Raw genomic sequence first — 27804 nt, 5'->3', positions numbered from 1 at the left:
CTCCACCCAGGATGTTTCTCCTTCCAACAAGGATTACAGCTTACATAGATGGAGAAAACCCCCTGATCTTCAAAGGGCTGCAGCTCATTGCCATAATGCTGTCATAGTATGGCTTAGCCCCGTCGATATAGGCAAGATCAAACAGTATCCTGCAGAGTCAGGATGCTATTGCATTACAACATGATTCTTCCCCATGACAGATTTGGCCAAAGGCCAGCAAAATGGGTCTGCTCAGAGTGAATGGACTCAGAGTAATAGACAGAAGCTAGAGATTTATGCTACTGCAGTTGTTTTAATCTCCACTGTACTTACATCAGAAATCAAATCAAGACACTGTCCCTCAGTATTTCAGGCTTATCCAACCATCTGCAAACCAAGAGTATGAACTTTGTACCTCGTATGTCATCACTGTAATTAAATATCTTCCATTTTTCTTTCAAAAATGTATTAATCAAGTTAATCACTCATTAATTATAATTAATATCAATTAGTATCAGTGAATATCAACTAAGGTACTAAGACCCCCTTAATGCATCTGTGTTTGAAGACTTTGTGTCTGCTTTTTTCTGGAATTTGCTAAATTTGCTGTGTGTATGTAGAACTGAATGCAATTGAGCTTGTGTTGCATCCTTAGTCACAACAAACAAGATGAGTCACAGCATATGTTTAGCTTAAACTCACTGGAAAAAAAAAAAGTGCTAAAGAATTTATACAGTCATATAGTTTAGTGGGACCTGAACAAGTGCAGTTGGCTGGGTTAAGAGATGAGCTTCCATCTCAAGTCTTGGCAACAAGATACCTGTGAATTAGAACCTGTTCGCTGGCCCTGAATGGCCACGTTATGGTTTATGTTCACACAACTGATTTTTTTCTGGGAGAAAAGTCAATGGCTGTGTTCTTTTGGAAACATTTCCCGACTATGCATACACCCCGTGTACATCATTGCCTGGGGAAGCGCTAGCTGGCACAGGCCAAAACCACACCAGGAAGGATGCTAAGAGTGAACTTAAAGCAAGGTCCACTATGGAACCAGGATGGAACCTGCCGCTGGTTCTGCCTGATTTGGTACAGTAGACATAGCCTGACATGCTCTTAGATGAGTGTATTCAAAAGGAAAATTGTTTTTGACCTCGGAAAGCTGAGACCTCTACAGGTCACAGTGAATGTCATGGGAGAAAAGACAGGGCTCTCCCAGGTAACTATTTGCAGACCAGATACTTTTTAATTGTCATGTTCAGCAGCATCCTGAGCTCCAGTTGGATGGCAGATGGAAGGTGGCACTTTTCCTCACTAGTCACAGACAGGGAGCATTTGCAGATATCGTGGTTTAAATAACAGCATCAGAGCATTATGATAAATTGTATGTTAAAATGCACGGACCGTTGTGTGAGATGTAGATGGTTATTCCGAAAGTGCAATAAAATCAGCTGTATAAGGTACATTTAATCCTGTAGAAACATGCACATCCCAGAAATGCTGAAGACATTTTCATAGTAAGAGCACTGCTGTCTCCTCCAGCAACAGTGGAGAGTAACCACTGACTTAAACAACAAAAGATGCAGCAGATAGGATGTCTCTTTAGCCACAATCATAGAATCATAGAATCACAGAATCGTTTGAATTGGAGGGGACCCTTAAAGGCTGTCCAGGCCAACTCCCTGCAATGAACAGAAACACCTACAGCTTGATCAGGTAGCTCAGATTCCATCTTCTCTTGAACGTCTCCAGGGACAGGGCATCTACCACCTCTTTGGGCAACTTGTGACAGTGCTTTACCACCCTTCATGATCCTTTAAGAATCAGTCCACAACACAGTATCTCTCAATTACTAAACTACCATCTGCCACTGATGATGAAAAGAGCTTGGACAGCTTGGGCTGCTTTTGAGCTCATGGGGTACAAGGACAGTGTGCAGGCTGTGGTGGGGACAGCAGGGCAATCAGCCTAACAGGGGAAGCTCATGCTTCTTCTTATTGCATTGGAACAGGCTGCCCAGGGAAGTGGTGGAGTCACCATCCCTGAAGATACTTAGGAGACCTGTAGACATGTTAGTAACAGATACGGTTTAGTGATGGAACTTGTTTGCTTAGGTTTATGGTTGTACTAGATGATTCTGTGATTCTGTTATTCAGTGATTCTATGTCTCTGTATTGTTTCCATGCCTGTGCCTACCCAAAGAATTCCCTCTTTTCCCATGGTCAATTATGGACTGCCCCCTACCATGGCCCAGAGTGACTACAGCAAGCATCAGCAGGAAAAACTGAAGTCTGCATCAGGGCATGTTAGTGCTGCCAAATCTCCACTGAATCATTACAAGCTCTGATATGTCACCTGCTTCTGCGAACACCTTCAGGGAAGGACCCCCTCGTCATCAGGGCTTCAATCTGACAACAGGCCTGAAAGAGCAGAGCCTTTGAAACCTGCCCTTGTAACCACGACTGAAAAGAACATTTTCAGTAAAGAGATTAGGAGGGCAAGCTAAATCAGTATGTCATCACTCACAGGTTTGCTGCGTTATTAGCACACACACTCAAACATACTTTTGCAAAAGGTCTGTGACGTTCACCCCCTTTCTAGTCATGGAAGTAAGGAAGAAAATTGCTTGTCCTGTCTTTAGCTATGGTCAGATCGTATCTTTTTTGTGTGCAAGCTGCTGGGCATCATTAGGACTTCCTGATATTTATTATTTATACGCAGGTCTGCTCCATTCAGGTTCATTTTATGCTCCTCAGTGCAACACTGCTGGACACTAACACACACTCCAGATGCACTGCGTATCACTGGGCCAAAACCTTCAATAACTGTGTGGCTACCTGACCAATGAATAGCCCAAACAGCTCAGCCAAAAGACTCATAAAGGCCAGAGGCCTGCTGGGGCAGCTGAACACAGATGCTTGGTAGGGTGGTGACCCATCTCTCACTGAGATGGTGACGATAGGGAAGGGCAGTCAATTTAATAGCATTCACCTTTATACCACCAACATCCCAAACGAATTGTGTTCTTATGTTTTTCAAAAGTTAGCTAGATAAAATTTAGATAGGTTTAGATAAAATCAGAAGTTTGGGTGGACCGGTTAGTAAGTATCAACTACAGACAGAAGAGCACCCATAAATATAAACAGAAAGGTGTGCTAAGCCCCTGTCTAAATTTCATACAGTGGAAGAAAGTCTGACTTATTTATTTCAATCTATGAAAATTTTGTTTCAATTGAATAGAAATTCAATGAAAATTGAAACTTAATTTCAATAAAAAACTTCATTTTGGTGAGTGAAGTACCTTTGAAGGTCCAGATCCCCATGTCTTGGTTGCCATGTAGCAGCTGAGGAGGATAGCAGCGCCCAAATTGGTAGCACTGCTGAGAGGCCAATCCAAACATCACATTGCTGGAGGCCAGGATGATGCTCCAGGATGGCTGACACTGCCTGCATACCAATTGACAAAGGCAAAGCAATTAATAAAAGCAACTACCTCCAGGCAGCCATGGTGCTTTCTGAAAACCCCTGTAAAGCAGGACTGTTCTGTCCAGTTTCTCCATCTGAAGGCATCTGGGAATGTGCAGAAGTATTTCTCCATTCTGTGAGCAGCCCAATGGAGGTGAGAGACCCAACACTCTCCCAAGTGAGGAGATGGTCCTCTTCAGGGAAGGTCAGGGTCTACAGACTGGTCAGTATCAGTGCTGCCCCCTGAGCTTGGCAGCAGCGAAGTTGTGAGGCTGAACATGTGGCATCCTCGAGCTGCCTGGCTCTGGTCAGTTTAGTTTACTAGTATATTCATAGTCTGCAGGTCTGTCTTTCAGCTGCATATGCTCTTTGTTTTCTGTGATGCTATCTATGGATCCTACATGGAATATAATGCTGCTGTTCAAAAATAACTTTGAGCCATTCTAAATTGGGCTTTCACTGCTGTCATAGTAGATAACAGGAATGCGATTAAGTCACTTCCCTTAAATTAGACTTCATAAAAAGAACCTCTAACTGATCCACTTCTACTCCATTCTGGCTTCACATGAAAACTCACTACCTCATACCATCTTGAAGGGCATTTTTGCTGACAATCATAGTTCATCCCAGCCAAGAGTTCAGGACACAACCAAATGTGCACAACTTATACCCAGTCTGAACCTGATTGGTTTGAGGTGTGGCTTTCTCTCCTATACAAAACTGTAGGAAAGTTTAAATTTTTCGTAAGTTATTTCATTTTAAAGACCAGTGGTTTTCTCTAGATCCTTTAAAGTTTCTCTTGTAAATAACCCTGGATTTAAATGCCCAGAACACAGTAGCCTCTAAAGTACTTCTATATATAGTGAAAAGGACCACAGAGCCTCAGGTCTGTTTGTAACCATTCTTTGTGAGTGGCAACAAATGTCTACCATGCTTACATTAAAATCTGCAAATGGATTCTCAGCTGCCTTAAAATCATAATTTAGGGCACCACTTTGGTTTCACTTACAGCCATATCAGTTTTTGTAACTTTCCCACTTTCAGCAGGACCTGCGACACGTGGAAACAGATGTGGGACGTACCTGGCATGTCAGTCCAGTTGTTGGTAGTTTTGTGGAGCGTAGGGACAGAACAAACAGCTCCGTCACTCAGTCTGACACCCTCGTTATGGAAATTCATCCAGTTATTTTTGTACCGAGTCCACTGAACTAAAGCGTAGCTTCCAAAAAAGCTTCCAGAGGATTTCAAAACATAGGAATCCACCACTCCCCTTCATGGTACAGACAACCGTTAAAGAAAGCCCACTATGAGATGTCTCATGTCTGACTCGAAAACATCTACATTCAATTTCTAGCTTTTCACTGTTGTATGAAAAAGTTCTTTATTATCAGTCATTTTCTTATTGTGAAGACAGATACTCATTGCAAACAATTTGCTTCTTGCATTTCTTTCTGATAAGTTCCGCACAGTAGCTGACCTGTAATAAAACCGTGTGTGTAAATCCTTACCTCAGAAATGTGAGATAAGAGCCCTTCAGCCCGGATGGGTTCAGCCACTTCAGCTTCACAGAGGCTCCTTTTGCGTTTTCCTGCCAGCAAAGCTACTCTGGATGCTGTTAGGGCAGTCCTGCTGCTCCTGGTTTCCACCCGAGAACATCCCCCTTCCCCTCACCCTGAGCAGCCGCTCCATAGGCGCAGGTAGGAAACGGCTTTGTGCTCTGCCAGTTATCTCTAACACGGATCTGTTCCCTGAGGCAATCAATTCAATATTGCAAACCGTGCCGTTCCTGGTGAGGGAGTAGGAATGTGTGCGTGTGTGTTTTAGGCAGAGGATTAACATATTCAAGGGTGATAGCAAAAAAGAGAAGCAAAATGCACAGGAGCCATATCCTCAAGCTAAAAGCATGCAACTCAGGCTAACACGCTCATGATTCACTCCTCAATTTGCTCTGTGGTAATTAATTTATTGAATCATCATCTACATCAAGCCTCCCCCCCACCCCCCAAAATACCCTTTTTCTGACCTCTGTCAGACAAATCCATTGTCTTGTCAGAAAATGAGTGGTTAGTTCATTGAGATTATGCTCCTAAAGCCAGGGATCATTCACGTTTGTAGACAGTAGCAGCAAAGAAATCCTTTTTCCCCACTTCTGGTGATTATAAATCCCAATTAGAAAACAAGATTATTTGATAATGGTAACCATGTAGACATAACATAACATATGAACGTAGATGTGATACGCTTCTCATTAAACACACACATACGTTTTCTTTAACAATGTGTGGATTGGCATTAATCATATCCTCCCAGTTTTAATTCCTTCCTCATAGACAAGCTTAGTTTCAGAGACCTACGTTACCCCTCTTGCCCTAAAAGTGTGGTCACACAGCATTATGGCTAAGAAGGACGTAGCTGCAGACGTTAGAGACTCACCACTCCCATTATGTCATTTGCTAAAACAAAGTTGCTGTGTGATGTAAGTGCTTCTGTCCCCGTAATACGAGCGGGACGTGAAGATCTGTGCCACACCAGACTCTGTCTCTTGATCCCTGTTCAAACCCAGAGAGGAAAAGGATTAAGCTTGTGTGACAGTGTGTATTTGCAGAGTAATATGCAATCATCAGTAGAGGAGAAGTGCAGTCCCCAGATTTAAACTATTAAGAAAATGGAATATAAAACAAAGAAATACTAGTACAAAAAAGTCATTTGGTTACAACACAGCAAAGCAATCAACCTTATAACTAGACTTTATTTCAGAAATGATCCCAGATATGTATTCCCCACTGCAAGCAAAACAGACAAGTGCCGATGTAGCCCATCAGATATGGGCAAATCCAGCTCCTTAAGGCATAGCTTACTGGGGTATCCATGTCCAGGTATGGACTTGAGCCATCTGTGCTCTAATAGAAACCTCTCCTGTCTCTGGCAGCACCAGAGAAAAGCTGACATTAGGAAACCATACTTTAGGACTCACACAGATGCTGGGAATTTGCTTGCGAAACTGTGGACATGTATGATGGTAGCAGAGCTTGGTGATAGTTCCTTGCCTGCCTATACGACCAGTGTTCCTCATGTTTATAAGCCTGGTTTACACTGGATATTCAGAAGGCTGGAAGTGATAGTATGAATAAGAGTTTCAGTAACCCTCTCACCACCCTTTTGCCCTCTGGTCCAGCTTGGAGTTGACATGGCAATGTCACCCTTACGTGATGGCATAGCTGTGCTGGGCCCTGCACTGGGAAGTACTGCAGCACTGACCAACTGGAGGTGGTTGCTGCACGAGAATAGTGCTGAGTAGGGAGGACATGAATACTCTGCAGAAGTCTACTCAAGAAGTCTATCATGCTTGCTAAGCCCTCCTGTACTTCTAAGGGATACTCCAAACTATCACAAACACTCATTCCCAAAGCAGTTGTTTTGCCCCTGCCCATATTACTCGTTCTTACTTTTTTGCTATGTCCTTTCCCCAGATGGCTGACTTAGGCCAGTTCTTCTGATATAGGGAAGGGACAATGCAAAAGCAGGAATGAGGAGACTGAAGATGGTCAGAGAGTTGCTTTCCCTGGTTCTGCCAGGTTAAAGCAGCTACAAAGCTTTGGCCTAAACTAGCGGTAGACTTGTTCTTTGAAGCAGGCCAGCTTAGAATCATAGCATCGTTATGGTTGGAAAAGACCTCTTTGATCATCTAGTCCAATCATCCACTTACCACCAATACTGCCAACATTGTTCCTCAGTGCCACATCTCCACGTTTCCTGAACACCTCCAGTGATGGGGACTCTGCCACCTCCTTGGGCAGCCCATTCCAGTGCCTGAACACTTTGTCAGAGAAATTTTTCCTAATATCCAACCCAAACCTCCCCTGGTGCAACTTCAGGCTATTCCCTCTCATCCTAGCAAGGCTTCTCAAGCAGCTCGTCTTTCGCATGCATCCTAAAACTCTCATTCCTCTTGAGCACACCCAGAAACCTGACTACTTCACCAAAAACCCTCCATCCACTTCAGGTAGCTACCAATTTGCAACCGTGTTTTGGACACGAGGAGAGTCCCAGCACAGCAGGAGGTACCGCGGGGCGAGGAGACCCCTCCAGCTTCACCAACGGTGCCTTTGTAGGCTTCACCTCCTGCAAGCGGAGAGCTCTGTGGGCCTTGAGGAAACGCGGGAACATCGGGGGGGTCCCGGCCGGGCGGGGAGAGATCGGTCAGCGCCAAGCAGAGGGCTGCCCGCGCTCCGCTCACTTCAACAGTGCCACCTAGTGCCTTTTTTCCATCAGTTCAAGTGGAAGTGGGGGCTGGAAGCCGGGGAAATGCAGTTGAGGGAGAGAAGGAGCCCAGCGGAGCGAGTGAAAGCTGCTGGAAGCCGACAGCAGCGGTTGGGCTGGAAGCTGAGGCGCCCGGTTCTGGGTGAACTGAGCGACAAATTCTAGCGACAAACTAACAAATCCGAAAGCATTTTTCAAGTTCTTAAACCAACTAACGTGTTTCCGGGCTTGTTTTAACGCGAGTGACACGGGTATTGTTGCCAGGGGGAGATTTCTATGGGGTAGTTACGAACAGCGAATGTTTCCGAGAGTGAATGGATAAAGCAGAATTGGAAACTGCAAAGTTCATCCATTCATAGAGGCAATTCCCTTATTAATAAAAACCAGCAGCTGCAAAGCTGTCCCAGCAGAATAGCGGCGGTGGGAGGGACGAGCCCACACCCCAAACCCGGAGATGGAGAGAGGGGGGGGGAATGGGGGCTCCCCCCCAAGTGCGGGGCGCGGAGAGGAAATCAGGTGGTGGCGATGGGTGTGTATTGCGTTTCTTTGCAGAAAGTGCAACTTAGCTAATTGAATTCCTGCCTCTGCCAATTGAATTGGTCCTTGGCTGAGATCATTTCAATGGGCAGGGTGGTTGCGTTTTTTTTTCCCCTTCTTACAGGAGTTCGTTCCCTCCTCTTCCCATCCTCCGCCTATTAAAACAACTCAAGTCTCACTTGTTAAAAGACCCCATAACGTGGAGAAGGCAGAAAAGCAGCAGCAGCAGCAGGAAAGGAACAGACGTCTGGAAAATATTACCCGTTTGCTGCTGCTGCTGCTGAGAACTAAAGCAGCTACGCGGTCCGCGAGGCATCACCAAAGAGCCTTTATCTGATGCTGCACATCCCAAACTTTCAGCCGCTGCCGTGCAACTCCTCCAGGCTCCTGCCCAGCCGGGTTTGAAACGAGGTCTTCAGCTTCGACCACGAGAAACTTAACTCCTAATTTATTATTTCTAACTTTTTTTTTTTAATTATTATTATTATTTGAAAAAAAAAAAAGAAAAAATCCCACGACTTCGAGCTAGAAACTGAAGACAAATACATTGTAATAGGGAAAACACGTGGGAGAAAATGAATAGGACTGAATAGCCTTAAGCGATTTTTTTTTATTATTTTCATTTTTTTAATTATTTTTTTTATTCCTGAGCTTCTGAATAAGTCCCTGAAAAAGTGCGATTTGATCTTTTACCTCAAACTTGGAAACTGTTCAGCGGGAGCAACGGTACGTGAGACCACACAGCTGGCTGGAGCCCCTCTATGACCAAAGGACAGCCGGACAAACAAGGTAGGGGACTGACCATCACCCTTCTGGCATCCCCAGAGCAGAAGCCGCTCTCCTCTTAGCCCCACTATTCCAGGGAGGAAGGCGGAAAGAGGTCCCCAGACACGAGTGGGGTCGGGGGAGGATCTTACCGTCTCTATGCTACACCTATTCCAGCCATGAATAGGACTGCAGTGAGGATGAATGAGGTTTTCAGCTTCAACCCCTCCCTCCGTGTAATCCGTTTAGGATACAGTTGAGCAATACGGTTTGGAAGGGAAAACAAAGAAAAAAGTTAAATTAATAGCGGTTAAATCGATCGAGCAACAGGTTCGGAAGGCATTCGCCGTAGGGGGGGGGGGGGGGGGGGGGCAGAGCCGCCCCCGGCTCCGACCGCCTTCTCCCCTCGCACGCAGCGCCGGGAGGGGACGTGACAGCGGCGGCGGGAGGGATGGGACCGCAGGAAGGGAAGCGAGGAGGAAGGCTAAGTCCCGCCTCGGAGGGGAGAAACAGCGCGACCAACGTGTCTGGGCGGGGAGGGAGGGACGGCAGAGGCGGGAGCTGCGGCTGCCCGCGAACTTCCAGCGGCGCTGCCGACTGCCGCCCCCGCCCCTCCGCGCAGCCACCGGCGGGACCCGGGCTGACCGCGGGGCTCGGCGGCGGCGACGGCACTGAGGGCCGCTCAGGAAGGGTCGCCCCCGAGGGGGCGGGGGGGGAAGGGAGGTGGGGAGGCTTCGCGGGGCGCGCCTGGAGAAGGCGGCTGCGGAGCAGCCTCGCAGCCCCCTCCCCGCCCTCCACGGGGTGCCGCGACCCACGAGGGTCCCGCTGGCCAGGGGCCGCCCCCATCCCCCCTCCCCACGTGGCGGCGCGGGGGATCCCCCCCGGCGCCCCGCCCACCCCCTGTGACGCACCGCAGCCGCCCACTTTGGCCGCGGCTCCGGGCTGGGGTTCCCCCGCAGGAGCGGCCCCGCGGCGGCGGGCGGAGCCGCACAGCCCCTGCCCGGCCCCGGGGGCCTCCTCGGCCCTGTCCTCAGCAGCCTTTCCCTACACCTGTCCGAGCTGCAGCCTGGAGCTGTGGCCGACAAGCGGCTCTCGTTGCTAGGAGCCCTAATGCTCTTCATTTGATGCCTTAATATCTTGGCAAAGATGCAAAGAGGGCTGAAAGGGAGATTAAGGGAGGGCCCACTGTACTACACCATTCCTGGCTTTGTGAATCTGTTCTTTAGGGCTGGTAGAGACCCCACGTCTCACAAGGCATAGGCATTCATCTGCTCTTAGTCCCGGTAGACCTCATGGTCTCTTCATGGGTCATCTTTCCCACTTCTCCAGGACCGGTGTTGTCACCGTGTCAGTACGGCCAGAGCTGTATTCCATTCTAGTAAATCTTATCCTACACGCAAGGGCAGCAACACTTGGGCAAGAGTTTTTCCAGCAGAAAGAGCAGCTGTGCCGGGTTCAGTGGGGCTCCCCATGCCGGCTGCACTGCCAGCAAATTCAGCTGGTCATGGTTATGGTATGGAAACAAATCAGATATCCGCTTCATTTAATTACTACTTGAGATTAGTGCATAAAGCAGCAAATTACTCTTCCATTCAGTGCAACGGGACCGCCTACTTGACTAAGTCAAACACGGTTTTACCTGTGTTCGATAAACAAATCACAAGATAATGAGCTATGCACATCAGACAAATATTTGCTCACTGGAGTAAAGCATGGAGTCAGCGCTGTGCCAAAAGTGTCCATGGACTTCATAACCAGGAACCAGAAATCTGTTCTAAACCAGAATATTTGTAACTGTAATCCGAAATGCCTGAATATCAATATGAATTACTTATATTATTTCTTAGAGTGTTTAGGATGATTTTTTTGCTTTCTTTTGGTTAACTGAACAACCTGCATTTCACCGTGTATATGATGGAGAAATCCACACAGCAGTTACTCACACCTCTTAGAGAATAAATTTAGGCACTGTAGGGGGGAACGTACATTGAACAGACAGGAGACTTGATTTGCTGATCAAAGACTATGAGTGCAGATACAGTTTGCCATCATTACCAACCTTGTTCTTTACTTTTAACCTAACCTCAGAGTTAATTTTAGTCTTATGTGAGCCCTTTCCAGAAGATCAATGGCATGACAAAATCTGGAAGTGATAAATAACCAAAAGCACCAGATATGGTAACTCTGCTGCAGTAAAGGCATACAGATGTAGCGTAACTTCTCGGTTTCCTCTCTGCGGTCTGTAAAACAGAAGAGGCACTCTGGGCAGCTATTTGATGCTCCTAATTATCGTGTACCTGAAAGCATTTGTACTTCAAAGATGAATGATTTACTTTGCCACCAAAATAAGGCTCAGCGTTTCTAAATATTGGATGAAGATTAATAGCAGATAGTTTTTGTGTTTAAACACAGAGTATGTGTGTGTAAGGCCACATAAACACATAAGGGCTGCATGCACACAGAACTGTCATTCAAGCAGCCAATCTGTAGAAGCCAATACTATTGTGCTCACAAAGAATGAGGTTTTTTTTTAAGGCTTATAAAAGTTGATACTCTTCCTTTGGTTGTGTGTAAAGCAGCCCTAAGTAACAGCGTACACATACACCCATGTGTGTATGTGTCAGCTCTTATGTTGCTAACCTCACGGATATCAGCTGTCCTGCTGATACGGTAAGAATTGCATTTGTGCTGTAGAAAAACTGACTGCCCTATCTCTACATTCAGGTGAATACATGGAAGGGAAAAAGGAAGCAGTCTGGTTTCCTTTGAGGGGTCCCATGTGACCCAGGAAGAGTAACACCTCATACACAACACACACCAGTAACCTCAACTGTATGAGGAGCTCCATAGGCCTCCAAGGGCCTCTAGCATGGTCCTGATTCCCACTTACAGGTGAGGAAACTGAGGCAAAGAGAGGTGAATTCATTTGCCTACGGACACCCAGCAGATGAATGGCAATACTAGGAACAAAATGCCAGTAGTCCAAGTCCTGAGCCACTCTTTCTGATTTTCTCCTTTCAAGAAATACAATGGTTAGGCAATGATCAATCAGTCAATTTTCATAAGGGAGATAAATAGGTATAATAAATAAATCAAATGTATGTACGTAATTTTATCATGAGTGCTCCAGAAAGAACAGCTCCACAAAGACATTTTAATGCTTTCTCTGTGCCCGCACTACAGAACTGTAATATAAATTATCCACTGATTTCTCTCTTCAGCAAAATATTTAAGTGCACACTTCTCTTTAATGAGATGGAAAAGTGTTATGCTGAAGCCAAAGCACGAGGCTTCAGAGGACCATGACCAGTAGGCAATCAAGAATCCAGCTGCTGTATTGGCATGTAACAATGAGACACTTCTAAATGTTCTCACTGCTCAGCACTTCTTCTTACAACAAAGATTTGAAGGCAAGGCTTCTGTGCAGGTCATCCACGAGGCAGGTTTATATTATTTTGGTTTGAATTCTTCATGCTTTGGTTTGAATTTAAAAGTGACACTGAGCACACAAGCTGAATTCCTCTTGACTGAAACTAGTTGCAATGTGCACCACAGGAGCAGACCGTTTATGCACTGAAATGGATTTCAGTGGATTTTAGGCACACGAAATGGGATTTCACTATCCACGGGGTCTGACTAGACGTGGTTCAGGGTATGAATAGGCAGTGTATGGAGGGTGGAAGTTGGGCCCTCAGCATAGTAATGGCCTATCTGATATGTTTGAATGTTGTACACAAGAGACAGTCTCTTAAATAGATGATGGAGGTGTTGCATCCCATGTATTGCAAGCAAACCTGATTTCATTCTGACCTCCAGTCAGTCACTGATTCCAAACCCTGTGTTAGCAGGTGCAAGGTACCACCTGATTGCTTTTTTGAGCAATACCAGCTGGTGCAGTGTAAATGAACAGGCTACAGATAATATAGGTAGGTACAGACAACGCTACACATAGACTTTATGATTATGTGTTTTCCCCTGTTCTGTGTATTTTTTTCAAATATTTTTTTGCTCTTTGTCTCCTGATTTTGCAAAGGAATGCACTATGTCCAGGTGTTCTTAGTCTCAGAGATGACAGAATCATAGAATCTTAGAATGGCTTAGGTTGGAGGGGACCTTAAAGATCATCTGCTGCCAACTCCCCACCATGGACAGGGCTGCCTCCCACCAGATCAGGGTCCATCCAACCCAGGCCTTGAGTGCCTCCAGGGATGAGGCATCCACAGCTTCTCTGGGCAGCCTGTGCCATTGCCTCACCACCCATGCACGAAGTCTGATTAATAACCATATGGCCAGACTGTGGTATATAATTTTGAAGAGGGAGACAGGTGCTACTTTACCCTGGAAGTCAGCATTATTCTTTGCTAAGTATGCAGTACCAATCAGGGCATCAGAACCTACTGAATTTCCATTAGGTGTCTTGATCTTACTAAGTTTACATTTATGTATTATAACTGCAGTTAGATACTAGCCTAAATATTTGCCAGAATAAAGAAAGCTCAAGCATATTCTGCTACATTCATTTAATTTGGAATCTAAGGCATTGTTCAGCTTGTGAAAGTACTGTATCTTCGGTGTTAGACTTATTCCACCAGTCACTGTATGTATATATTAGTCAACTTCTTTTTAACTTAAAATGTTTATGAAAATAATATTAGAAGATAGTAACGTAGAGTAAGTTCTCTACTGACAAAAAATATGATTTCTGGGTCTTCCTGTTATGCCAATGCTAAATAACTCACTAGATGGAATCTGATGTCAATTACTTGCCGGGATTTATTTCTTGATTATGCCCTTCATTAGAGCCTTGAGAGAGGCACACACCTTTATTGCTTCCTCTTGTACAGTCACAACAGGACATGTTTATACTCAGGACTGCTTGTTGATCCAAAATGTGTGTCACTAAATCAGCAACAGCCTAAATAGCATTAGAATCATAGAATTATCAAGGTTGGAAAAGACCTCTATGATCAGCTAGTCCAACCATCAACCCATTCCCACCATGTCCACTAAACCATATCCCCAGGTGCCACATCTACACATTTCTTGAACACCTCCAGGAACAAGGACTCTACCGCCTCCCTGGGCAGCCTGTTCCAGTGCCCGACCACTCTTTCAGAGACTAAATTTTTCCTAGTATCCAATCTGAACATCCCCTGGCCAACTTGAGGCCATTACCGCTTTCGTGTTTCATTTCTGCTAGGTGGGCTGTTAAGAACTCGCCTGCTCTGTTCATAGAAGTAAACAGCTGGAAAATCATGACAGTAAAGTGTTCAATAGTAGACTTTGAAACCTCTCTACATTCACTCATTGTGTGTGTACCAACGTTGACCCTGTTTGCAAGTCTGTGCTAAAGCATGTACTGGTTCAGCACCGTAAGGTTTGGTGGATTGCTCACAAAGGATTCAGATGTCCAAACTGCAAAGCAGCATTAGCCGTCCTGTCTCAAGCTTCCCATACCGTGCATGCGAGATGTAGCACCTCCAAAAGGAGCCTGAGCTGCGCTGATCATATGAGGTGTGTACTGTACACCTACCAAGTAGTCAGCTGTTGAACGGGGCTCTAGTGATGGCAACTTTGAAGATAAGCATTTCAATTTGCCTGAAAGAATACTTAGGAAATGCCTGAAAAATAATTGTGGTTTTGAAAGTTAACATCTGTGCTTGTCCTTCACCAAGCACTTGACACGTGTATCTTGACTCAGCACAGTGTTATTTTAGGCTTGCAATTTTCACCCGCAGTACTATGCACTGCTTCTCTGATAATACTTGATTCCATCTTTATGTGACAAGTTCAGGAAAATTTTGACTGATGTATTACTAAAATCTCCTTTTACACTTCACTGTGTTAGGCCAGTCTAGGTTTTCACAGCAGTAGTATCTGATCTTAAAATCTCTGATGAGGCTGTTCCTACACTCAGTGCTATTATTTGACTCAGCAATTCATCTTTGGCCCCAGACTTGGACAAACATAATTTCCTCTTAACTTCTTGGCTCAGTTATTTGAGAAGGGTGGAGAGTTTTTGGCTTCTTTGCTGTTGTTTGGGCACATTCAAGCTGATACATATCAATTCTGCTAGGCAAGTTATCAATAGATCACGTGCTAAAGTTTGAGAATATTGAGCAACTTTTCCAGACTTTGCCTGAGATTCAGTCAGTTAAAAGACATGCTACAATTGCATATACAAAGGGGAAGGTTTCTTTGATGAAAGCCAGGGATTTAGATCAAAACACTGTTTATTTTCCCAAGGTTGACAGTGAAAGGATAAAAAAAAATACTATTTTATTAAGACCAGAGATCCATTTCTTGATCTTAAAAGAGTGGGTTTTGTGAAGGAGGGAAACTGTGCTGCAATGACAAGATCAGAGAATTCATACATTTTTTCTTTTGGTGCAGAAGCCTTATAAAGGAAAAGAAAAAGCAGTAATAAATTAATATAAAAAGAAGCCTGATACTAGTGTATAGTCAGTTAAATGTAAATGCTCCAGATCTTAATCTAAATCCTGTGAGCTATACCCATACAAGTGGTCCATTGATTTCAGTCATACAATTCCTAAAGTAAGCAGACTTCAGCCCTGCTCACTAATAGGCATGTTCTATTTCTGGCAAGGGAAGAGAAGTTGTGGACCCCAAATGGGAAAGCTTAGTACAACTGCACCATTAATAAAATATTCACCTTGATGTTAGTGACCTTCTGCGTACTCAGGCGGATTAATAAACACACAGGCTGCTTGACTTCAAGGTAATCTAGAAGAGATCCATTACTTAATCTGTTTTCTAAAGCCCATCTATTTTGGGTGCCGCATTTAATTCACCTATAGCGACGACTCATATAAGCTGTCTTTTATTAGTCTTCCTGATGACCCCTCATTGTGGAAGACTTCCAGACAGGCCAGAGCAGGGACTGGTGCTGTCGGATGACTACAGCACCTGTCAGCCCAGTCATAAGTATTCAAGGAAGTCCTAGAGATAGGGTCCAATTTCTTTAACAGTGTCTCCAAATACACACTTAAGAGACTTCTTCCTGTCCTGAAATTTAAGACCCCAAATAGCCAGTGGAAAAAGGCATAGTCTTTGCAGTCTCAGACTTTATGCTCACCTGGTTTATTTTTATTTTCTAAGTTGTTCTGTCTTTCTAAGCCTGTAACATTTCAGACAGAAATATAACTGGTGACAGCTATGCTGCTGCACTTTGTTAGTGTTTTTTGTGGGTTTTTTTTCTGAGTATTTCACAAGAAAGAGTTAAAGACCTATATGATGTAATGAAGTGCAGTTCCAGCTTCAGTTTTGGCCAATAGATGATGAAACACATTATCTGCAGACAAGCAAGATGTTAGCAGCAGGGAAAATATGAATAAGGGAAGAAAGCACAAACGTTAAGTCCATTACTTGGAGAGGCTCAAATTCAGCAAAATTTTCAAACGTACTTCAGATTCTTTGTCTTATAGTGTGCTTGCTGGCATAGCCTTCAACAGACATTATCTCTTTTATGTCCCTAAGGTCAAATGTACTGGCCTAAAACATCGTTAACTTTCCTGTAATTATGAGAAAGCTGTTGTATAAAATGGTTAATGTGACTGTCCACAAGAAGCAGTCAAGTAACAGTATATTCTGCCTACCTGCCTTTAAGAGGAAGTGGTCTGAAGTTGAAGAAGGGAAGATTTAGGTTGGATGTCAGGGGGAAGTTCTTTACTGTGAGAGTGGTGAAGTGCTGGAACAGGCTGCTCAGAGAGGGTGTGGATGCCCTGTCCCTGGAGGTGTTCAAGGTTGGGTTGGATGGGGCCCTGGGCAGCCTGGTCTGGTATTAAATGTGGAGGTTGGTGGCCCTGTCTGTGGTGGGGGGGTTCATGATCCTTGAGGTCCCTTCCAACCTGGGCCATTCTGTTATTCTGTGATTCTGCCTACATGTTTGTCCATCACTTGTTTTGAGAATACTGAGCACCGTCCATGCCTGCTAGCTCCTCCATTGCCAGAGCTTAGCCTGAAAGATTTTATAGCCAGGTAGGCTATGCATGCAGAAGTTGTCACAGCTGATACTCTAATGAATTTCAGAGTCTAAAGTAAAGCCTTGGCTCTGTTAAATTAATCAGTGTTTTTGCAGACAGACTTAATCTCTGTCAAGCGATAGCCTTACACACACATGCTCGCACATGCATATATATCAACATACACAAATGTATGAATAACACATTTTTGCAATGTTATTGAGAAGACCTTTTAAAGCACATGTCTGATCATATAAATATAAATTACAAATATAGTCAGACATCTGTCTAAAAATATATAAATACATTCAGACATCTGTTTTAGGAATGTCTTTCCAATATTTTTTGCAAGCATAACTAAGCAAGAGATGCAATTCAGGGTGGGATGCAGTCGTGACACAAACTGAGGGGCAGGCAGAGACTGCACAGATGTTCAGTTGTTCCTTCTGCCCATGACTATATGAAGTGAGCAGTGGCCTGAAAGCCCCTTCTCCAACCCTGTCCAGGTAATATGACAGAATCTCATTCAGCAAGCCCAGGCTGCCAAATTAAGACCCTGACAAAGGCAGCACTTTGAGGATATTATGAAGTGTAGAGAACGTCCCTGGTACATTAATGCAAACTTGGCTCTTCACATGTAAAAAATACTGCAGAGGAGATATAAGTTGTAAGTCCATGACATGACCAGAAGCATGGAGTGCATCTGCTGCTGCTGAACTCGATGTTGACACCATGTGCAACCCTGACAAAGTCTTGTACTGGGAAGTGGTAGCTCTGCTAACAGTTTCCATGCTTTTTTGCAGATGTATTGTGAGAGGTTTATATGTATCCTGAGAATACTTGGAACCACACTCTTTGGAGTGTCCCTCCTGCTGGGAATCACCGCTGCTTACATTGTGGGCTACCAGTTTATCCAAACAGACAATTACTACTTCTCCTTTGGACTCTATGGTGCTATCCTGGCATCACATCTCATCATCCAAAGCCTGTTTGCCTACCTAGAGCACAGGAAAATGAAGCGGTCGCTAGAGACTCCAATCAAGCTGAACAAAACTGTTGCCCTTTGTATTGCTGCCTATCAAGAGGATCCTGACTACTTAAGAAAATGTTTACTTTCTGTGAAAAGATTGACCTACCCTGGAATTAAAGTTGTTATGGTCATTGATGGGAACTCAGAAGATGACGTTTACATGATGGACATTTTTACTGAAATCATGGGGAGGGACAAATCTGCCACTTATATCTGGAGTAACAACTTCCATGACAAAGGTCCAGGTGAGACGGAGGAGTCTCACAGAGAGAGCATGCAGCACGTATCTCAGCTGGTCCTGTCCAACAAAAGTGTTTGCATCATGCAGAAATGGGGTGGAAAAAGAGAAGTAATGTACACAGCATTCAAAGCACTGGGGAGAAGCGTGGATTATGTACAGGTAGGTATTAAAGCACCAGGTCAGTGCCAATTCAAACACACTTTGAAAGAAAGCAGCTTTTGTATATTTTGTGCCGCATGTTAGAGGCCATCCTAGTCCCTGATGAACACAGTGCTCCTTTCAGTCTGTTTGGAAACAGCTTGACCGTTAAAGGTGTATTTTGCTACTTTTTAAAATGGTCAGCCTATGTGTGAATATGTTACATCTACCAGCTATTGGAGAAACCTGGAATATCTCTTCAGGCTTCAGTACTTCTCCCTGTGATTTTGCTTCAGGAAAAGCCAGTGGCCTCCTGAAGACCACCTCTCTGCTCCTGTAAGTCTAGATCTTGGGTAAAGTTTTATTTTGAGAGAATTTCAGTGGTCACATATGAGAGCAGGCAGACAAGTATTTGGTGGCACTAGGGAACATCTCAGTGGTAGAGTCTGTGAAAAAGATGGAGATATTCTGAAGCTTTTGATGGCTGTGCAGAATATTCAATAAAAAAGGTCAACGTGCAGTCTTGAAAGAAAGATTTCTTCAGCTAAAGCCTGAAGGAGCTTTTGCTTCATCACTTACAGCTGCATTACCTCACTCACCGCAGCTTGGCCTTTAAAGCCCTTATGACACTGTTCACTTAAAAATGAATTAGGCTGAGTCCTCTCTCCCCGTTTCCAAAGCAGCAGAGACACATTTCTTTCCAGCTGCCTTGGATCCCGCGAAAGATTTTCTATGTTTGTGCCTTACACATGGAAGCACTCCTCAACTCAGGCAAACAGACTGCAGGAAGTCCAGGAGGCCATGAGTGGAGGGAGGATCACAGAACTAGGCCAGACCCTGAGGATCATTAGTTGTATATAAGTATATTAGTTGTATATCAAGACCAGTGAAATTTATTCCACTAAATCTTACTGATTATGAGACAATCTTCCTAATTAATCACCCACAGCCTTTCCTGCCCTCTCCTGACATCAGCACGTTACTTTGCCTCCAGAATTCTCCTCTGGTGGGACAGTCGATATGCTGTCAGTATTGTGTCAGGAACCACCCTGGTCTCAGAACTTTAAGAGTTACTGGAGGTTTAAAAGCAAGGCAACAATTACAAACTCATCCTTGAGCATTTCCAAAACTTTAACTGATTTATTATCCAAAAACAATGGACTTAAATTCCCCATTGTCTGCAGTTCGATTTTGTGCTGCGAGGGACTGTGACGGGATCAAAAATGCTGTTTTTCTGCATTAACATCATTTTATAATCACTTCCCACAGAAGTATCAGATTGCAGAGAATGAAGGCAGAAAGGAAACAGATTCATGACAACTTTCCTCTCTCAGTCCAGCTCTTGCATTTGCTTGGAGAACCTGGAAAAAGTGTTTCTCTTTCAACAGTTGTACCATAAACTAAGAAAACAGAAGTGATGTTTCTGGTCTCTCAGTCAGTTAACACTCCTGACCTGGCTCAGAAGTCCTGATGAATGTGTCAGGGACTAACTGATAAGCGATGTCACAGTCACATCCATGTTACAAATGCATTGCCCTGGTGATTCTGGTTGGCCACAGTCCTGATGCAGTGCACATGACATATGGCTCTGTTTTGTGAATTAGTGTAGGCTGAGATTTTTCACACAGCATTTTAGGGGTATCTTTAGGACTAAATTACTTTAAATTGGTCCCACATTTTAATAGCTGAGTAATATGCAGCAATGATCAGCCACTTCAAAAGTAGACCAGTCAGTATGATTGCCCGTGCCTGACACTGTGGGCCTCACAGTCCTTAAGCGTACTTTAAGCCTAAGAGCAGGTGATCATAAGCAGACATGTCAGTGTGGATAACCAAGATGTTGCTCACTAGCAGACTCTCACTAAATACCTGAAATCACGGTGAAGGCTTTAATTCCCTGCTGGAGGAGGTGAGGGTAAAGCTGGCTAGTGCAGTCAGGGTGCAGTTCATCTTGGCTTGATCCAAGTACCTGCATGGACCACCCAGCACAGTCTGACCTCTGTGGAGCATCTTGGTTTTAAACGACCACTGGTTGCAGCAAGCATTTGAACAGCTTGCTCAGAGCTGAAGGCAGCAGCACTCAAGGTCAGGTGTCCCTTTCATGCAACTCTGTGACCCACAGCAGTAATTTCTAGGTCACCCTGCCCATATGTGGAAATATGGCAAACTGGTTCTTAGACTGTGCTGTGCCAGCCCTGGCTAGCCAGCCGTTGGTGTGTTTCATTCAGGTTCCTAAGTTGCTTCTCTCAGGGTATGTCCTCTTTTCACCTAGAAAAACCTCATCCAGATGGAAAATGACAGCTTGTCCCAGGAACGCAGACATGTCCACGGTGCTGGCATGGCCAGGACACATGCTGGTCATTTGTAAATAAATCCTGTGTTTTCAAGATTCCTCATCTCATAATAGCAGTGTTGCTCATGGCAGGTTTCTCTACTATAGATAAACGCATCTGGTGGGTGGGGACTGCTTGGCCACATTGAGTGACAGGCATAGGACTGAAATCCGAGGAACTGGGGAGGAGACTGACCCAATCTGACCACTTGTGGCCACAAGAAATGGGACAAGTATCTGCCTGAGCCTTGAATACCAATAGAGAGCAGGTTTGCCGTGCAGAGCGCTGCCATGCAGTGACAGCTTTGCTCAGGAAGTCCCAAACAGAAATACAGGCATCCTTTCTTCCCTTAATCAAAATTAATGCTGCCTTTCTATCACCATGTGCTGTCACTGATGACCGCTTTCCACCAAAGCTGGAGAAATACATTGGCCAGGTTACAAAGGTGCTCCCCAGGCTGGGTCCTCCGAGGAGACTAACTGGATGCTCCAAGTTAATGGAAGCTGGAGATGCTTCTCCTGACAGAATTATGAGAGCTCTCATCAGCTTTCGCCTTTCAGCCTCCAAGTGCGCATGGAGGGGAAACATTTTGGCAGACTGAGCTGCATCACAAGCTGTGCAGCCTGATTATCATAGAATTGTAGAATCACAGAATGGCTTAGGTTGAAGAGGACCTTAAAGATCATCTAGTTACAGCTCCCCTGCCATGGGCAAGGTTGCCAGCCACTAATCAGATTACCCCATCCAGTCTGATCTTGAATGCCTCCAGAGATGGGGCATCCCCAACCTCTCTGGGCAACCTGTTCCAGCTCCTCACCACCCTCTGAGTACAAAATTTCTTACCAACGTCTTACCTAAATCTCCCCTCTTTTAGTTTAAAGCCATTCCCTCTTGTCCTCTCACTATCAAGTTATGTAAAAAGTTGTTCAACATCTTGCACTTGTCCTTGTTAACCCTCATTATATTCTTGTGTGCTCACTTTTTGAGCCTGCCCAATTTCCCCTAGAAGGTGTCCCCTACCTCCTATTGTGTCAGCAGCAGAACTTAACTTGGTGTCATCAGCAAATTTGCTTGTAACCTCCCAGCTCAAGTCTAGCCCATAACAAAATCCCTAAAAACTCTCCTCCCCTTCACAGAGCAGAAATAAATACTTCTGCTCCCATGGAGCAAGGGGGCTTAGGCTGAGTTGAAAGACTGGATGAAAAGACACCAAAATTAAAACTCCTGTTATGAAGCCTTGCTGGGATTTAACTTAATAGCTTATTCATGCAGAGCCACTGCCTTCTACCCCTACCGGCCCACCTGAAATCACAGGAATGTGAATTCTGGATAAAGTGGGAGGAGGAGGAGAATTTGTAGGGCAGAATCTGGCCAGCGAGAAGAATGTTTCTGGGACAGTGTCCCTCTCGAGCTCAGGGCATCTGCAAAATGAGTTCACGGACTATTGGGGAACTGTTTTCATCAGCAGCTGGGACAAGGAGGCACCCACTTGTTTTAAAAAGGCTGCAGCCCACGTCATTAGCCTCTGAGCAAAAGAAAGCAGCATCAGCTGCCTTGCAGAGCGGCCAGCCTGTCTGAGCCCTCCTCCTACTCTCCAGGGGCAAGCCAGTTCCTAATGTACACAGTGTCTAGTTAACTGGGAGTGTTTGTGTGGTTGAAAAGCCTGTGTATGTCATCTATTTCTGCCCTGGTCTCATGGAGTACTGCACTTTGGGACTTGCTCCTTCTGGTCTTACTTAGATATTTTTTTATAAGAATGCTGAAGGAAAATGGCAAGTGATTTCTGTACATCAAATCTCAAATCCTTGCACTATTAGTAACACACCATACATCCAAATGTACAGATGAGTTTGTTCTATAATCCAAAATATGTATCTTACATGAATTTCTAAATCCTTCTGTGAGTGAAAGAACTATAAGGTTTCTTTCCAGATTCCTAGCTGACTTTTTCCTTTTTTTTTTTTTCTTAACAAACATCTGGAATTTAACTCCTCAATCCTTCCTTCATTTGGCAGCAGGAGACATTCAACCAGGGTACTAAAACCATGCAGCCAACACAGGGGAACCCTATGTCAGAGCTCAGCAGGAATCTGCAACACACCCACAAACATTGTCTTGCTCTGCAGTGCCCCATCTCTGACAGCATCTCTTATTCAAAGTCATCAGCCCAGTGTGCCAGTAAAACAAATAGAGCTGATACAGAAGAGAGGATTGTTTGCATGCATGGCCCTTACAAGCACTCAGTTTCATTCAGCAGCACTTCTTGCTGCCTGATACAAATGGCCTTTAAGAAGTATCAATGCAGACTCCAAAGAGAGATTCAATTGCATTCAGGAGAATATGCCTATAGAGACACTCACCATTCAAGTGATTTTTATTCTCTGTTCAAGTGTACTCCTTAACCAACCCATTTTTGTTCTTGATTCTGTCTTTCTCATAGGTCTGTGATTCAGACACAATGCTCGATCCAGCTTCATCAGTGGAAATGGTAAAGGTCTTAGAAGAAGATCCAATGGTTGGAGGAGTTGGAGGCGATGTGCAGGTGAGTACAGTGGGGAATTTCAGCAAATATTTGTACTGCAATACTTTTCCATGCCTGGAATAGCATTGAATACACAGTGATACCATCACAAAGGCTCTTGTAAGACCTTACCCTTTATATCTGTTGAACAGAATGTTAATTCACAGGTATGAGTACTGTGGTTTTAACACTTACAGAAAGCAGATAAGTATTATTCTCCCCAAATATGTGAAAAATGGGGCATTAAGGCTGTCAGGCCTGTTGCTGCATCTTTGAGTATCTGGACATTATTTTTTGTTCAAGGTGCCACAGAAAAGCTTTAGTGCACCAGGGAACAGAGAACAGCTCCCCCAAAGCCAAGTCCATCACCTCAGGCCTCTATTGCTAATATTACTATTCACAGCCAAGATAATTACGAATAAAGCCTTTTAGAAATGCAGTGCACTATGCACTCTGCGTATTTTTGAGTTTCCTATGCATCTCTGTCAGATGGGACAATGTGAAGCCCTGAAGTCAACCTAGCTCCACTTCTGTGAGGATTTCCAGCTGTTCTGGAACAGTCCTTCCAACACAAATGCTTCTGCTACAATTATTAAAAAATATATATATGCATATGAACATTCCAATTGGCCTTGGGATTGGTTCCTTAGTCCAGTCAGGCTTTTACGTGAAACAAAGGAGAAAGGGCCATCTATATGGGCAAGCACTTACTGAAGAATGTCCCAGTAGTCAGAAGTATTTCAGGTATGTGGCTCTTAATTCCAGAAATTAAGATTCCTACAGAAGCCTGAATATCTTTGTGCCTCTGGTCTGATCACAAACTGAGCTGAAAATGTGGATGTGAAGACTTGGGCACCTGCACTTGCCTTTATCTCCACTGAGTGTTCAGACTAAGATTACTGCTATACAGCATTTTAAGTGCTTGCCTGAGCTTTAGGTGAGCTCTGGGGCAAACTGAAGAGAAGGACTGAGCTATTTATATGAGCTGAAGCATGACTGTTGGAATATCATAGTATGTCTTGAGGCACAATAACAATGCCAGTACTCCAGTGTCAACTCAAACAAGGGTGTTCCCCAGAGGGCCTAATGTCACATATTGGATCATAGTCTAGAATCAAACATCTAAGGCAAGCCTTAGAAGACCAGAAGTATAAGCCGAAGACCACGTGTTCAGCCTCTCATATCCTGGCATAGCTTTAGGAGGGCTGGAAGAAGTCTTGTGAGAAGTAAAGCTGTTCACAAGTGGGGCAGAGATGCAGGAAGCCACATTTTGGACTTCATCTCCTGGGAGAGCCTGAGCCAGAGAAAGGAAAAATGAGCCAGGAAGGAAGTCTCTTGGTGGAGAAGAGGAAAGGTTGCAAGAAAAGTGATCATTTTCTGTGGGAAAGCCTCTTCAAGACTTTACCTTGCCTTTCCTGACAGTGTCCTGGATCATGTAAAGTTGGTAACGTTTCACCTAATAGTGAGGTTCCCCTTCTATTTTGGCTATCAGTACTCCAGTTTCTGCAAATTCCTTTTTGATCCAGTGTGTATAGTATTCTTCTCAAGAGCTCATCTAAAATGCCAACTTCTTGTATTTTGCAGATTTTGAACAAGTATGATTCCTGGATCTCCTTTCTGAGCAGTGTGAGATACTGGATGGCATTTAACATAGAAAGAGCCTGCCAGTCCTATTTTGGCTGCGTACAGTGCATCAGTGGACCTCTGGGAATGTACAGAAACTCTTTACTCCATGAATTTGTGGAAGATTGGTACAATCAAGAATTTATGGGCTCCCAGTGCAGCTTTGGAGACGACAGGCATCTAACTAACCGAGTGCTAAGTCTGGGCTATGCAACAAAATACACAGCTAGATCCAAGTGCCTTACTGAAACACCAATAGAGTATCTCAGGTGGCTGAATCAGCAGACCCGCTGGAGTAAATCGTATTTTAGAGAGTGGCTTTATAATGCAATGTGGTTCCACAAGCACCATTTGTGGATGACCTATGAAGCTGTAATCACTGGATTCTTTCCTTTCTTCCTTATCGCTACAGTCATTCAGCTCTTCTACAGGGGAAAAATCTGGAACATCCTCCTTTTCTTGTTGACAGTTCAGTTAGTGGGCCTGATAAAGTCTTCCTTTGCCAGTTTCCTTAGGGGCAACATTGTCATGGTTTTCATGTCACTCTACTCAGTGTTGTATATGTCGAGTTTACTGCCAGCAAAGATGTTTGCAATCGCCACGATAAACAAAGCAGGGTGGGGCACATCAGGAAGAAAAACCATTGTAGTTAATTTTATAGGACTCATTCCAGTCTCCATTTGGTTTACAATCCTCCTAGGTGGCGTAATTTTCACTATCTACAAGGAATCAAAAAAGCCATTCTCTGAGTCAAAAACAACAGTTCTCGTCATTGGTACAATCCTCTATGCATGTTACTGGGTTCTTCTATTGACTTTGTACTTGGTTCTCATCACCAAATGTGGCAGGCGGAAGAAAGAGCAACACTATGACATGGTGCTAGATGTATGATGTTTCTGTGGGAAGTTACCCAGAGAGTTTTAAAGCAACCCAAGGACCTTGTAGTATCTGTGGCATGGGACGAATGTTGCCAAGGGAAATGGATCACTGCTGCTGGGAATAGGACATTTATATTCCTCCGGGTTCATTTTCATCCTGCCAAAGTAAGAAAATCAAAAACAATAGAAAATGATTTTTTTTTCCAAGGGGGGAAAAATCAAACCACACCGTTTCAACCTGTTCGCATGAAAATGGGAGAACTTCTTTGTTTATGCACTTTTTTATTGTGCATACGCCTGACAGTGTTACGTTCTATATACCTCACTGGTCATGCTTATGTGTGGACAGGAAGAAAAGGAGTTTGGAGAATCAAGAAAAGGATCTTACAACCCCTTGCAACCTAATTTATGAACTTCTCTTTTTTATAGTTCTTTTTATAGGAAGGGTCTTTTGTGTTAGGCTGCCAAATGTAATGCCAAAGGTAAATTTTAAGAGGCCATTGGCTGAGCTGTATTTTTATATTATTGTATTATTTGTGTGTGTGTATTTTTAAGCCAACTTTTTTTTTTTTCAAATCACATATTTTATATTTTACTATCTGCCAAAAAAAAAAAAAAATTGCCTCCCTACCATTTTGTTCTTTAGCCTCCTTAAATATATTTGGGGGGAAAAAATATCAATTTCTCCCCCCGAATTATGCTGATTTAATGTTGTTCACAATAAAAAGCATAAAAAATCCCTCTGCATTTTTGCAACTGATGAATGGTTATTTCTGTGAAAAAGTATTTAAATGTACTCTTTGAAGACATTTACTAGGAAAGGCCCAACATTGTCAGGTTTTGAATACGAGCATATTTGTCCGTAAAAAAGGCCAAAGGGTAGATATGTGCAATCTGGGGCTTTGTTTTGGATAACATTGTAATAAGGAAATCTACATTGCTGAGAGCATAATATCTCTGGCATGCACAATAGCCATTTGATAAGCCAGGCGTTGATACTATCGGAAAAGGCATTGCTATAGGAAAGCTCCCACTGATTTTACATGTGATCTGAAGAACCACACGCTTCTCATCTGAAGAAATACTGGACACCCCAAACTACTATTGACTTCACTGATGTCTGTAATATTCTAGTGGCAAGCAGATAGTTCTGATTTTTTAGTTAAAAAAATACATGAAAGGAAAACATATCAACACTTTCTGAACGTGGGTGCCTTACTATAAAACATTTGCAGTGCCCTTCATGGAGTTTACGAATGATATAAACATCATCTTCTCTGACATCCAGTGTAATACAGACCCCTGTACGAAGCCCAATATTTTGTGCCTGACTAAAGCATATCTACCAGAAAAGAAGCCAACTTGTATCCAAAAACATCAAGTCTTAGCAAATTCATCACTTCCTTGGTGCTTAAGAGTCCATTTTGGACACTTATTTTGGACCATGGTTTTTTGAAATAACACTCAGGACTAAATTCTGCAGTCCTTCACCAGCCAAAGGAATGTGGCATTAAGCCCTAACACACTTTATAAAGAGCAACAGAATACCAACTGCATACAGATATATCCCCTTTTTAGATTCTGGTATTTAAAGCACTGTGGTAAAGCAGAAATCAGCATATGATGCTTAAAGAACTTAGAAGCATTTTCAGCTTCTTTTTATGCAGACATGAGTAGATTCTGCTGTAGAATGAACTGCACACACACTACCTTATTTGTTTGATTATCTTGAGGTACATGATTGCTTGAAAGTCATACTAATTTTATGTTAATGATTGGAGAGTTGATTCATGTTGATTAAAAATAGAACAGTATTAAAAAATGCAAAAGAAACAGAAAAAAAAAACTTGACTATGCGTTTTAACTATTTATGATGTAAGTTAAAGCTTGGGTTAACATTCAAATGTCAAATAAATCCTCTCATTCTATAAAAAAATGAATTAATTGCCTGTATTTATTCTAGCAATTTATTCTAGCAAATGTACTTCCAATATAGGTTGTATAGTATAATTGTTACTTTCATAAATAAAATATTTTTGATAAGATTATGACTAA

The 27804-nt window shown here is 43.7% G+C and overlaps 1 protein-coding gene and 1 long non-coding RNA gene across 3 annotated transcripts in view; one reads left to right on the top strand and one right to left on the bottom strand.

Moving 5' to 3' along the window:
- LOC101751629 overlaps nt 1–9483 on the bottom strand; it is a 27323-nt gene extending 17840 nt beyond the window's left edge. Inside the window, exons 1-3 of the long non-coding RNA XR_001465510.4 lie at nt 9156–9483; nt 4524–5990; nt 3278–3423 (exon numbers count right to left, since the gene is read on the bottom strand). This is a non-coding gene — a long non-coding RNA (uncharacterized LOC101751629). The remainder of the gene's footprint in view (nt 1–3277; nt 3424–4523; nt 5991–9155) is intronic.
- On the top strand, nt 8416–27804 carry HAS2 (hyaluronan synthase 2). Of its 2 annotated transcripts, none has more exons than NM_204806.3 (4): nt 8416–9027; nt 17789–18415; nt 23168–23269; nt 24833–27804. In NM_204806.3, exons 2-4 carry the CDS (start codon nt 17789–17791, stop codon nt 25760–25762), a joined length of 1659 nt encoding a protein of 552 aa, NP_990137.2. In that variant the 5' UTR covers nt 8416–9027; the 3' UTR covers nt 25763–27804. The 2 variants fall into 2 exon arrangements, with proteins under 2 accessions (NP_990137.2, XP_040531402.1); XM_040675468.2 differs by lacking the exon at nt 8416–9027 and adding an exon at nt 9949–12929.

The sequence above is a fragment of the Gallus gallus genome, chromosome 2 (genome assembly GCF_016699485.2).
Source record: "Gallus gallus isolate bGalGal1 chromosome 2, bGalGal1.mat.broiler.GRCg7b, whole genome shotgun sequence".
NCBI lineage: Eukaryota > Metazoa > Chordata > Aves > Galliformes > Phasianidae > Gallus > Gallus gallus.
Note: the sequence above shows the minus strand (reverse complement) of the source record. Positions and strands in the feature narration are given on the sequence as shown.

Excerpts from the sequence above, each read along its gene's own strand:
- HAS2 (NM_204806.3), top strand. The coding sequence starts at position 17,789 with ATGTATTGTGAGAGGTTTATATGTATCCTGAGAATACTTGGAACCACA. Across the intron at positions 18,416-23,167 it reads GAAGCGTGGATTATGTACAG|GTCTGTGATTCAGACACAAT; the intron begins GTAGGTATTAAA and ends TCTTTCTCATAG. Across the intron at positions 23,270-24,832 it reads GAGTTGGAGGCGATGTGCAG|ATTTTGAACAAGTATGATTC; the intron begins GTGAGTACAGTG and ends TGTATTTTGCAG.